The 12,697-nt window shown below is 37.4% G+C and overlaps 1 protein-coding gene across 1 annotated transcript in view; it reads left to right on the forward strand.

Annotated features, from left to right (window-relative positions):
* Positions 1 to 12,697, forward strand: part of CAMK4 (calcium/calmodulin dependent protein kinase IV) — a 207,551-nt gene that overhangs the window by 174,119 nt on the left and 20,735 nt on the right. The window contains exons 6-7 of the mRNA XM_024123297.1: positions 4,899 to 4,989; positions 7,021 to 7,095. Of these exons, the coding sequence (XP_023979065.1) occupies positions 4,899 to 4,989; positions 7,021 to 7,095 (166 nt within the window). The remainder of the gene's footprint in view (positions 1 to 4,898; positions 4,990 to 7,020; positions 7,096 to 12,697) is intronic.

The following is a 12,697-nucleotide window of genomic DNA, read 5'->3' on the forward strand; positions in this document are numbered from 1 at the left end:
ATTAAACCAGACATTAAAGAAATTTGTAAAACTTTAAAACAATGGCATAGTACTCTCTAATTTTTTGTCTTAGAAAATATTTGTTTTAAAATGTGTATGTTAATGTCATGAGTTTATTATTTTATTTTTAAATAAATGAATAAGTGATTTTTAAATTTCTCACTTTTAACTACTTACACAGTAACTAAATGCTAGGCATAACTCACATAAACAAGAGCTCTTTGAGGTTCTTAATATATATTTTTTAACTTTCTAGAAGTCCTGAGACCAAAAAGTTTGAGAACTGGTGCTCTGGAAGTGTTGCTGCTTCTAATGATTGTATCTCCTTGGGGAAGACAAAAGACCATATACTCCATGTTTTCCTTCTTCCTGGCTTCCTGACTTGAGATAATGTAAAAGTCAAAAATACTAACTATTGATGAAAGGCAATCAGTGGGTCTAAGCAAAAATAAAATTGCCATTTTGCCAATAAAATACACTTAAATGCCTCCTCCCATATGTGTACATGATTATATTATGACTTTTAATAATCTATTATTTTCTCTAAAACTTTTCTTCTGTTATCTGGTCTAGTTCTCCTTTATGGAGTGCCAAATGGTGTTTTGTTTTTGTTTGTTTTGTCTTGCTTTTTTTAGATTTGGACTTAGAACACATGACCACCATTTCTGTTTAAGAAAGCCAGAATAACATTTAATGAGAATCTTTACATAATTAGTACTTGCTAAACCAACACTTGTCAGTTCATCTCATTTGCTGTTGTTATTGTGTTGCTATTTTCAGTGTCATTTTCTTCCCAAAGCAGTGGAGTTTCTAAATTGGGTTAGATTAGGGAGGAAAATCAATATTTTCTATTGATCCCAAACTATGCAATTCTTAGGTATGCTCCAAAGCTATTATATGAGATACTCACATCTTTGCCTTTCAAACGCTGAATATACGAGATATAGTATCTTCCTCCTTAGGGATATGGTGGTTTTTTCCAGGGTATCATTCGAGGCTGTGTGTGGTCCTCTATCATTCTCTCATATCTCCTCCCACTCTCTTATTACCTTCCTTCTCTTCCATTATTCTCCCCTCTTCTCCTTCATTTTTATTTTCCTCTCATCCCCACCCTACAAAATCAAGAAATAAGTATTTCTTGAGCACCTGCTTGGGAATCATAACATAGGCAAAGGTATGGACTCTGCTGCCAGATGCCCAGGTCTGAATCTTGACACCACAATCTCTAGTTGTGACATTGTACAGATCTCTTAGCCTCTTTATGCCTCAATTTTCTTACTTCCAGAACAAGAATTATATGATTTACATCACAAAGCTGCTGCTAAGATTAACTAAACTAAGAGATCTAAGGTGTTTATAATAGTGCTTGGAATATAGTAAGTGCTTAGGACATGAATGGTATTATTATCTACCTGATAATGATCTAGTATAAAGAGTGAACTAGACCTGGTAAGACATGAACAAAAGCAACTTTATGTTTTTCTCACTGTTGTCCTAACACATTAACCCTGTGAATCCATTCTTCTCCTCAATGAATAAAATTTCAGGCCATGCCCATAGTTTTTCTTGTCCCTCTTGGGTAAGGAAAAGACCAAAATTTTATTTTTTACTTTTTTTATTGAAGTATAGTTGATTTACAATGTTGTGTTCCTGCTGTCCAGCAAAGTGATTCAGTTATACATATATATACACTCTTTTTTATATTCTTTTCCATTATCATTTGTCTCAGGATATTGAATATAGTTCCCTGTGCTATACAGTAGGACCTTGTTGTTTATCCATTCTATATGTAATAGTTGGCATTTGCTAAACCCAAACTCCCAGCCCATCCCTCCCCGATCCCTGCCTTGGCAGCCACAAGTCTGTTCTCTATGTCTGTGAGTCTGTTCCTGTTTCACAGATAAGTTCACTTGTGTCATATTTTAGATTCCACATATAAGTGATATCATATGGTATTTGTATTTCTCTTTCTGAATTACTTCACTTAGTATGATAATCTCTAGTTGCATCCATGTTGCTGCAAATGGCATTATTTCGTTCTTTTTTATGGCTGAGTAGTATTCTGTTGTATATATGTACCACATCTTCTTTATCCATTCCTCTGTTGATGGACCTTTAGGTTGTTTCCATGCCTTGGCTATTGTGAATAGTACTGCTATGAACATAGGGGTACGTGTATCTTTTTGAATTATAGTTTTGTCCAGATATATGCCCAGGAATAGATTGCGGATCATATGGTAATTCTATTTTTAGTTTTTTGAGGAACCTTCCTACTGTTTTCCATAGTGGCTGTACCAACTTAACATTCCCACCAACAGTGTAGGAGGGTTCCCTTCTCTCCACACTCTCTCCAGCATTTGTTTTTGTAGACTTTTTAATGATGGCCATTCTGACTGTTGTGAGGTGGTACCTCATTGTAGTTTTGGTTTGCATTTCTCTAATAATTAGCAATGTTGAGCATCTTTTCATGACAAGACCAAAATTTAAGAATCATCCAGTTTTAAACTTCTTCCCTTCCCCACCTTGGGATCTGTAATTTATAAACATAGGGGGTAGGAATTCTTGTTAGTTTCTTCTTTTTTTCTTGCTCTTTTTCAACCAGCTAGATGACTGTGGTCCTTCCAGGGTTGGGATGTGAAAGCGATGATGAAGAGTGGGTTAGGAGATGGAGGGTTAAGACTTGGTCTTACCAGACTGGCACAGTTCTGGGCTGGCACCAGTGATCTCTGGGTATGGCAGGTTACAAATGCCTGTTGTTCTTTCCCTATGGGACACCATTGATAACTCTACAGAGACTCATTGCAGGACAGTTCTCTCACTCCAGGTGATCTGAGTGGCCCTTCAGCTGCCTACTGTCACCTCCCTCATGTTCTGCTTTCTGTGATGCTGAGATGAGGTGGCATCATCCCAGCAGGAAACACCCAGCAGAGGGACCTCTTCTGGGAGACTAGTGTCTGATTCCCTTCTGCACAGTCCACACTGGGCCCATGAGAAATGTGCTTCTTTGTCCAGCTATTATTTGAGGGCAGCTGAATCTCACTGAGACCCTCTCTGCTCAATCACCTGCTCCAACCATTTTCCAGTTTTTCATGAGTGAGCCAGGTATCAGTCCCTGTTTCCCCAAATCACTAAGTGACACATGTCAAGTTACCTTGAAGCTGTTTATCTCCTCTTACTTGGCTTGAGTAGAAAGAAAGAAGTACTTCCTCCCTTCCCCTATGAGATTGGAAAGGAGAAAAACTACAGCACCCTGGCAACTTTTTCTCTTAATGCAACAGAAAGATAGGCAAAGGATTTGAATGGGCATTTTATGAAAAGGAAAACCAATAAAGGTATGAAAAGAAGCTAGACTATACCAGTAAACAGAGAAAGACAACTTAAAACTTAAGGTATAATTTTTATACTCCAGCTCAGCAAAAGTTAAAAATATAAATTTTGTAAAGATATTAGGAAAACATATACACTTACAATGTTTATGTGAGTAAATACTGATGGAGTCTTTTAGGAAAGTGATTTTGCAGTATATATTAAAATTAAAAGTCTATATACCTTTTAACCCCACCAGACCTGCTTCCAGGTATCTGTCCTAGAGAAACACCAGCAAAAATACTCAAATATCCAAGTACTGAAGGTTTATTAATGCATTATTTGTAATTTTTTAAAACTTGAGGGCTTCCCTGGTGGCGCAGTGGTTGAGAGTCCACCTGCCGATGCAGGGGATACTGGTTCGTGCCCCGGTCCGGGAGGATCCCACATGCCGCGGAGCGGCTGGGCCCGTGAGCCATGGCCGCTGAGACTGCGCGTCCGGAGCCTGTGCTCCGCAACGGGAGAGACCACAACAGAGGGAGGCCCGCGTACCGCAAAAAAAAACAAAAACAACAAAAAACTTGAATGTCCATCAAAATGGGAATAGCAAAATAAAAAGTGATGGACATCAAACAAAAAATGGATGCAAGGATTAAATAAAATAAGCTGTGGTGACATGTGGGAAAGATTTCAAAGACATGTTAAGTGAAAAAAAGAGCAATGTAAAAACTTTTATTAATGATACATTGATGTAAGAAAATGGAAAAATCAGGGCTATTTCTTTGTATACATATACTCATATTTGTAAATGCATAGAAAAAAGTTCAGACCATTTCAAACTGATGAATGATTGCTTTTGGAGAGGACCTGAGGCTTCCCCTGGAAGAGAAGCAGGGTCAGGTAGAACTTTAACATTCACAATGAGAGTATGTTACATGTTTAATTCCACATGATTTACAAAATAATTTAAAATGTAATAAAATGAAAGGAGTTGTTAGAGGTAATTTTTAAGATAATCTCAAGTATAATACTCTATACTGATAGCTGGATATACTAATCCTCAGAAGAGTCTATGAGAGCATTCATTGTCATTAAACAATATTTTTCATATTAAGGGTAGTTCTCTATAATAATTACTCACATCTAAATGTCTGTTCAAATGATAATTAAGAAATCTTTGCTATGGTTGTGAACTTCTAAAATGACACATACAATTATGCTTTTCAGATAATAAATCAGACAAATTTCAACACAGAGCACCTTGACTTTATTATAATAATAATTAGCCAATTTGAGCTGATATGGTAATATGCATATGAGAACCAATATTCTCTGAGAAGTAAATATTTTATTTCTGGCAGTTGGTTCTATACAATTTAAATTGCATTTCACTTTTAGGAAAATATGTATAAGCTATTCTCAAATGACATCTAGTTTAAAACATTTTCCCTTATGGTGTTTATTTTTAAATCATAGTATGTGTGTTGTTGAATCATATAACTTAGTAAAAATTATTATAATTCTGGAAAGATTAAATGTTGGAACCATAAATATAATTATATGAATGTTACTTAATTATTTTCCCTGTTTAGTACCTACATGAAAATGGGATTGTCCATCGTGATCTCAAACCAGAGAATCTTCTCTATGCAACTCCAGCCCCAGATGCACCACTCAAAATTGGTATGTTTCCTGATGTCTTATGATCCCTTTTCCCAAAGCAGAAGAAATTTATTCCACGGAATTTGTAAATATTGCTCTGTCCAGGTTTGCCTCCATTCAGTTTCCTCAAATATTGGTGTCTGTAAAGGAATAATGCATTGTTTTGGAAGTCTGTGCTCTTTCCTGGAATATTTACCTGAATTAGTGCGTGGAAGGTTGTGCTTCATTGCTGGACACACAAAGGAATCACAGCTCTTGGAAATGACAGGGACTTCAGGAGGTGACCTTGTATTTTGTAGATAAGTTTATATAGTAGAAAATCACAGATTACATGACACTTCTTATTGCACAAGTTAGTTGGAGCTTAATTTTAGATAATGAAGAACTTTGACACAAAATGCTTGTACATATCAGTGCATTTGGGCCCTGAATCATTTGTTTATATGAGCAGAGATAAACTGAGATCTGTATTTCCCAAAGTACACTCCACGGAACACTGGTCCTCAGTTGAGTGAACCATTCCCCCCTCCCTTTGGTGGGGGGAATGGTTTGTGGAGGTGCTAAGTTTGGTCAAGTAAGTTAAGAAATGCCAACTTACAGTTAAACAAGATTTTTATTTCTGCAGGACTTTTGAGAAAGTTAAAAATGCTAATGTGTAGACTGACATCTAAATTAGTGTCTGTGAGGCTTTTTCCAAACCTTATTTGACTCTGGAAACCTTGGTTTGGTTTTTTTCCCCCAATAAGCACTTTGAAGAACTACAAAGATGATTTGGGAAGTTCTGATCTACCCAAAGAGATCATTAAATCATCATTTTAGAAAAACATATATTAAATTTTACTTTCCATGTCCCTTACAGAGCAAATCTTTGTTTGCAAAAATAATTATAAAATTTATTTTAGATGAAATCTCCTTAGTAGAATCTGTACTAAATCCTCTAAAGGGCATTGCTCTTTTGGTGCTGTCCTTTATAATGCTAATCTGATGAGTTCACTGCATTTATAAATGTTAACACTTTTGAAAATTAAGTTGTACATATCATGGAAGAGCTCAGACAACATAATGTGCTTTATGAATGCAAGAACCTAAAGAAAAATTACTGAAGTCAAGCTGGGCAGCCAGCTTGTTCTCATAATCACTCCTGAAAGGCAGTGGGCAGCAGGGAGGCTTCCATTTCCTTTAACATCACTTTCAAAGATTTTATCCTTCAAGAAATTTCTTTAAATGGATGGATAGATACTAATTTAGACAGGAGAGCTTTTCTTTCTGAAGGACTTCCTGCTGCTTCTTCTGATAAGGATCAGCACCTCCATGGAAATGTGGGTTTATCTTTGAAGTCTAAAATGGCATCAATTCTGTACCTGCCTCTCTTGAAGAATGGCCTTGAACTGTTTTCTTATGTTTCCTGGGTGAGAAGGTTGTAGCCCAGCAAATAGACCATAATGGTAGCAACTTTTGTTAATGTTTTATCTAGGTACCATTCTGAGAAATAAATAAGAATTTTTGCACAAAGTTATATGTTCCTCATACAAGAGTAAATTCTTATCCGTCAAATATACTAGAGAACAAAATTATTTATTTTGAAGCAGAATAAACCTTTGATATTTCTCTTCATTTTACTGACATTTACAAAAGTATAATTTTTTATTTTGATTTCTTCCAGTGGATTAAAAGTTCTGAATTATATCAGTAATTCTATACTGTCCTTTAGAGTTAGTTTCAAATCTCAGAATTAATATTAGACAAAATATATCTGTCACAACTATGATTTCAAGAAGAAATAGTTTATTTACTAAAATCTAGTAATTATAGAGAAGAGCATAACATGTATTTGGGAGTCATGGGGTATTTTTTTTCCAATTTAAAGCAAGGCATGAATTATTATTTAGTTTTTTTAGTTTACTCTCCCAGGTGACTGGCCCCTATCTATATCCACCCCAATGTCAAATACAAACAAATAAATAAGTTTTACTTTGAATAACAAAAAAGTAATCTGTCATCATATAAAAGCTGAGAAAAGACTCATTTCATTAAATTTTTTTCTTGTCTCAGCTGATTTTGGACTCTCTAAAATCGTGGAACATCAAGTGCTCATGAAGACAGTATGTGGAACCCCAGGGTACTGCGGTATGTTCTTTAATACTGATATTTTACTTTAATTGTATTCAATGATCTGATTTTTTTTAACTCCTAATATCTCTATTTGAAACACAATTTGATGTAAGTCTCATGAGGAAGGCATATATAAATGACACTCAGACCACCTGTTGTTCTGCATGAGGGGTTCAATGATGTTGATTTTAGGGCACCCCTGTTAAGACAATGGGGGAGAGGGGCCCTCAGAAGGAAGGGCTGGGTGTTCTGTACCTGCTTTTAGGTAGTAGCTACTCTTGGACCCACTCAGGAATAGAAACACAGTCACCTGGGAAAAGGGCAGGGAAACAGCATTGTGGTTGGGATTAAAGCCATGAGCCCTTTGTTACTTTACTTATTTGCTTTTACTCAGGAAGGTGTGTGAGGAGAGCATATATCATTCATTCCAATGGTGTATAAGACTACAGTGAGAGCGGGGTCGCCCCTAGTTCTCATGGATGGCACTGGCCTAGCCTCACTAGGACAACGGCTTTAGGTGGGGTTTCCCCGCCAGAGTCCCCCAGAGATGAGCTGTGGGACAGTCCTCCCATCCTCTTGCCCAGTCTCCCAGAATGGGCTGAAGGTACCCTGAGTACAATTCACAATCCAGAGACAGAACAATAGCATTTGATCCAAGCCAGCATGAAGCTCGCCCTTCTTGTCTTGACAGCTATATTAATCTGGCAACAACCTAAAAGCCAATAAAGCTTGCAAAAATTATCAAGAATTTCTAAAGTTTTTCTGACTCATGACTGTGTCACAAATTAATTAAAATCTGGATTACAAAGGAAAGAGACAAGACTTCAAGTTACCAGTCATAAGATTAGCTATCATTTTCTCTTAGGATCATCATCTTTTTATACAAATCTTCCTTCACTCGCCCATCTCTTCAGCAAAATCACCTGCTGTATTTCAGGCCAGTGCTTGGCACCAGGAAGATGCATTTCTTGCCTCCACTCCCATCCCCAGGGGTTCACAATCTACAGGGGAACAGACGTGAAACCAAAAAAGTATCGCACCTTAGGAAATACCAGGTTATACATATGGAAAGGCCTTTATGGAGACACAGGAGAAGGGTGCTATTTGGAGTTATCTGTCTTATTCGTCTATGGCATTTATATTTGTTAGTCACCCCATCTCAGAAATAGACACATAAGAACTACATTACTAACTCATTGTAATAACTTTTGAATTCATAGAAATCAGACTGGAGAGGTGCAGTAAGATAGTCACTGAAGCAAATTTATGATTAAATTCACAGAATTTTAGTGCTGAAAGAAACTTTAATATTCATTTACTAACATTCTCATTTTACTAAGGTCAAAAGAGTATGACTTCCCCAAGATCCCACATCTAGTTATTGGTGGATCAGGGATGAGAATTCAGGTATACAAGGTCCTAAAAATAGATTTATAGAATTCCCTATTCAAAAAAGCAACATAGATAAATCAATATAGTTTTCCCTCATAGAAATATTTTTCATTTACTGCTTTTAGTTTAAAATGTTCTCTATTTTAATTTTTGAAGCCTCAAAAGTATTACTTGGTCATTGTAAGAAGTGAAAATCCAAACGTGTAATCAATATTAACAGCCTCATTCATTCTTCCACACCAGTCTCCATGTTTCCATGTTCACATAAACATTTTATAATTTTGATTTTAACTAGTTAGTTTCCTGGTCTAAAATAATAATATTTTAGATTACTTTCTTGCAGCTGAATTGTTCATAAATCCAGTAATTACACAGAATTGTGTACCTTTCTTTCTGTTAAATCTTTACATTGTGCCAAATATTCTTCTTCTGGATCTTAAGATCCTTGAGGACAGGAGTAATTTATCAATTAGGAGTAAATTCAGAAAACGAAAAATAACTATGGCTTAAACAAGACAAGTTAATTTCTCTGATGCTAGAGGTCTAGAGATAGGCAATCCTGATGGGTTCCACAGCTATGGCTCTGCAGGTGTGGTGGATCTCAGTGTCAGGGATTCAGACTTTTTCTGTCTTACTCTACCATTCCTGAGTATGTTTCCTCACAGTCCAAAATGGCTGCTTGAAATCAGTCATTATATCTGCATTTTACACAACCAGAAGGAAGAAAATCTAAAAAAGAGTGCACATTTTCACTGTTAAACAGGCTTTCTGAAGCCCCACATGTCACTTCCACTTACATCTTATTAGCCAGTACTTAGTTATAGCCTCCACACTGCCAGGGAAACTGGCAATATGCCCCTTGGCTGCACGTGCTGCTGTCCCAAATGAATTCAGGGTTTTGTTACAAAGAATGAATATTGCATTAGATGACTCACTATCTCTACCACAGACTTATGAGTAAGATTCTCATTCTCAGAAAAAAATGTGAGAACTTTCCTGGTAGTCCAGTGGTTAAGAATCCGCCTTCCAATGCAGGGGACGTGCGTTCGATCTCTGGTCGGGGAACTAAGATCCCACAAGCTGCAGGGTGACTAAGCCCGCATGCTCTAGAGCCCACGCGCCACAACTAGAAAGAAGCCTGCGTGCCGCCACTAAGACCTGATGCAGCCAAATAAATTAATAAGTATATAAATATTTTTTAATGTGGAAACCATTGCAGTATGTTACCTATGGGCATGCTCTTTTTCATTTTCCTTAGAACTGTTAGCGGACAGCCTATCACCCTTCCCTTCTAATGATGCCGTGTGAACTTTTCCTTTCTCTAATTCATATGTCCTTATCTGTCCTCATCCTGAATTTCATTCCTGCCTCCAGATTGCCAACAATATGGACAAAAATAAGAACCTTGAATTTAGTACTGTATGCCAAATGGGGTTGCCTGTTCGTGACCACTAATTGCTGACCAATTGACAGAAGCATTGAAAGAGGATTGAGAAAAGAGTGAGACAACAAATTAAGGATTTCTTACAAGAATAAAGCTGGTGGACAATTTAGTAATCGTTATCTAATACTGAACAATAAGTATTCCAGGGAGGTAGGTAGGTTGGAGAAATTCTCTGAGACTTGAGCAGCCCTGAAATTGAAGGATCAGGGAGAACTTACCCTAGTGATCTCTCAGGGTCCCTGCCATGACTAAGAGATAGCAGTCCTTTCAGTGGCTTTAATAATAGTGATAAGAGGGACTTCCCCAATGGTCCAGTGGTAAAGAATCTGCCTTCCAATGCAGGGGATGCGGGTTCGATCCCTGGTTGGGGAACTAAGATCCCACATGCCGAGGGACAACTAAGCCCGCGTGCCACAACTACTGAGCCCATGCACCTCAACTAGAGAGCCTGTGTACCACAAACTACAGAGCCCATGCACTCTGGAGCCTGCACACCACAACTAGAGAGAGAAAACCTGCACACCACAACTAGAGAGAGAAAATCTGCGCTCTGCAACTAGAGAGAAGGCTGCATGCCGCAACGAAGATCCCACGTGCAGCCAAAATAAAAATAAATAAATAAATAATAATAATAATAGTGATAAAAGCAAATCTTTCTTGCAACAGTACAGAATGGTCATTCTATGAATGAATGACTCATTCACTGATAAAATGAACATTGAATGTCTAATACACTCCATGTTAGTCACTGAGATTATAAGAGTGAACACAGTATGATCTTGCCCTTCAAGGATTTCATAGGCTATAAAAGAAGAAAGACCTGTACACATAAATCAAAATTTGTTGTAATAAGTTATATATTTATCTGAGCCAAAGGCTCAAGCATGCAGAGGGGAGGGAACAATTAATCCTTCTTAGATGGGCCTTTACAGAGGAGGGGTACTAAAGGATTAGTAGGAGTTCAACAAGTGAAGAGGTGGCCACAAGGCATTGTTTGTCAGCAAGCACAGGAAGAGAAAAGTCAGAGGAGTGGTAGCATCTGAAAAGTTCAGGGATTGTTTGTTATTTTGTCACCTTGCATGACTGGAACATAGAGTCTTTGGTACAGAGAATACAGATGGACTTGGAAAAGTAGGATGGACCAAATTTTAAAAGAATCTATACATTAGGCTAAGGAATTCAGACTTGCTTTGGTAGATAATAGTGATCCAGCAAAGGTTCTTAATCAGGGCAATTATATTTTTAAATCAAATCTGTATTTTATAAATACCTTGATAATGACATTATGACAGATCGATTTGAGAGAGACAAGAGATCAAAAGAAGACAAATTAGAAAGCTATTGTATATGCTCTTTCCTGTCACTCCATAAACAGCTTCTCAGTGAATAATGTATTCAATCTACTCCTAAATCCAATCGTTTATTTTTTTAATATAAAGTTATTGTAAAAATACTATTTCAGACTCTTGTCTTTGCCATCTTATAAGACAGGACCATCTTACAGATAATGCCATCTCATAATGGAGGCTTATTTTCTATTTGCTATTTTTTTCCCTGCAGATATCCATATCACCCTTGAGGCTGTGTAATGGGGAAAAAGGGAATTGAGTGGTTGAACAAGATCAAGATAATCCTTCCATTGTGCTATAGGTAGACACTCATCAGGAAGTAGTAATTTGCTATATTATACAAAAAGGAAGAGAAAGCAGCAAGGAAGCTGGGGCAGGGGTGGAGATTGAGAGAGAAAATATAAGTGCTTTGTGGACTCTGAAGTGCTAAACGTATGTGTGGAATTACTATTATATAGGCTGAGGTAGGCTTAGAAATCAAAAACAAGAAAGTTCAATATATTTAATTTAAAAAGCAAAGTTCATAATACATAGAAAGAGGGAGGACTTCCCTGTTGGTGCGGTGGTTAGGAATCCACCTGCCAATGCAGGGGACACAGGTTCAAGCCCTGGTCCAGGAAGATCCCATGTGCCATGGAGCAACTAAACCCACGCGCCACAACTACTGAGCCCACATGCCACAACTACTGAAGCCCGTGCATCTAGAGCCTGTGCTCCGAAGCAAGAGAAGCCACCGCAATGAGAAGCCCACATACTGCAACAATGCAACTACAGAAAGCCCGCGTGCAGCACCGAAGACCCAGCGCAACCAAAAAATAAATAAATAAACTTAAAAAAATAATAATATATATAAAGAGACATATATTCATACATACTCTTGGTCCAAAGGAAATACACTAGAATATTACCTCCAAGTGGGAGCAAAGGAGGGGGCAGGATTTTAAGGATACACTGAAAGCACTGAAAAAGCTGAGTTAGGGAAAAGCAGAAGTCCTAGTAACACCAAGGCACAGGAACTAGGTGACCTAGAGTGGAGGAAAGATGCAGGGTTTTGAATTTTTTTTAATGTAATATAGTAATATTTATATTCATCTGTCTTATAAACAATTAAACCATTTATAGACAAGGCTGAAGCCCTCTTTGAGGATCACCCTCAATTCTAGCCCTTTCTCCCCTCAGCACATATAAGTACTGTCGTCAGTTTGCCATGTAGCCTTCTGAGAATATTTAGGTGAGGAGGAAACTGTTCATTTATAGAATGATCTGGAAATGAAACCCAAGAGCAAAACTGGCGAGAATCACTGTCATGCTATGGAAAGCATTACTTTACACAGAAACTTTACATTTAACTTGGAACAGTGACAGAGAGAGGAGGGCTGACCTTGTTTCCTTGCTTGATGTGAGGACGATTACATCCTAGGTCAATTATCCT

Source organism: Physeter macrocephalus, chromosome 8 (assembly GCF_002837175.3).
Source record: "Physeter macrocephalus isolate SW-GA chromosome 8, ASM283717v5, whole genome shotgun sequence".
Classification (NCBI taxonomy): Eukaryota; Metazoa; Chordata; class Mammalia; order Artiodactyla; family Physeteridae; genus Physeter; species Physeter macrocephalus.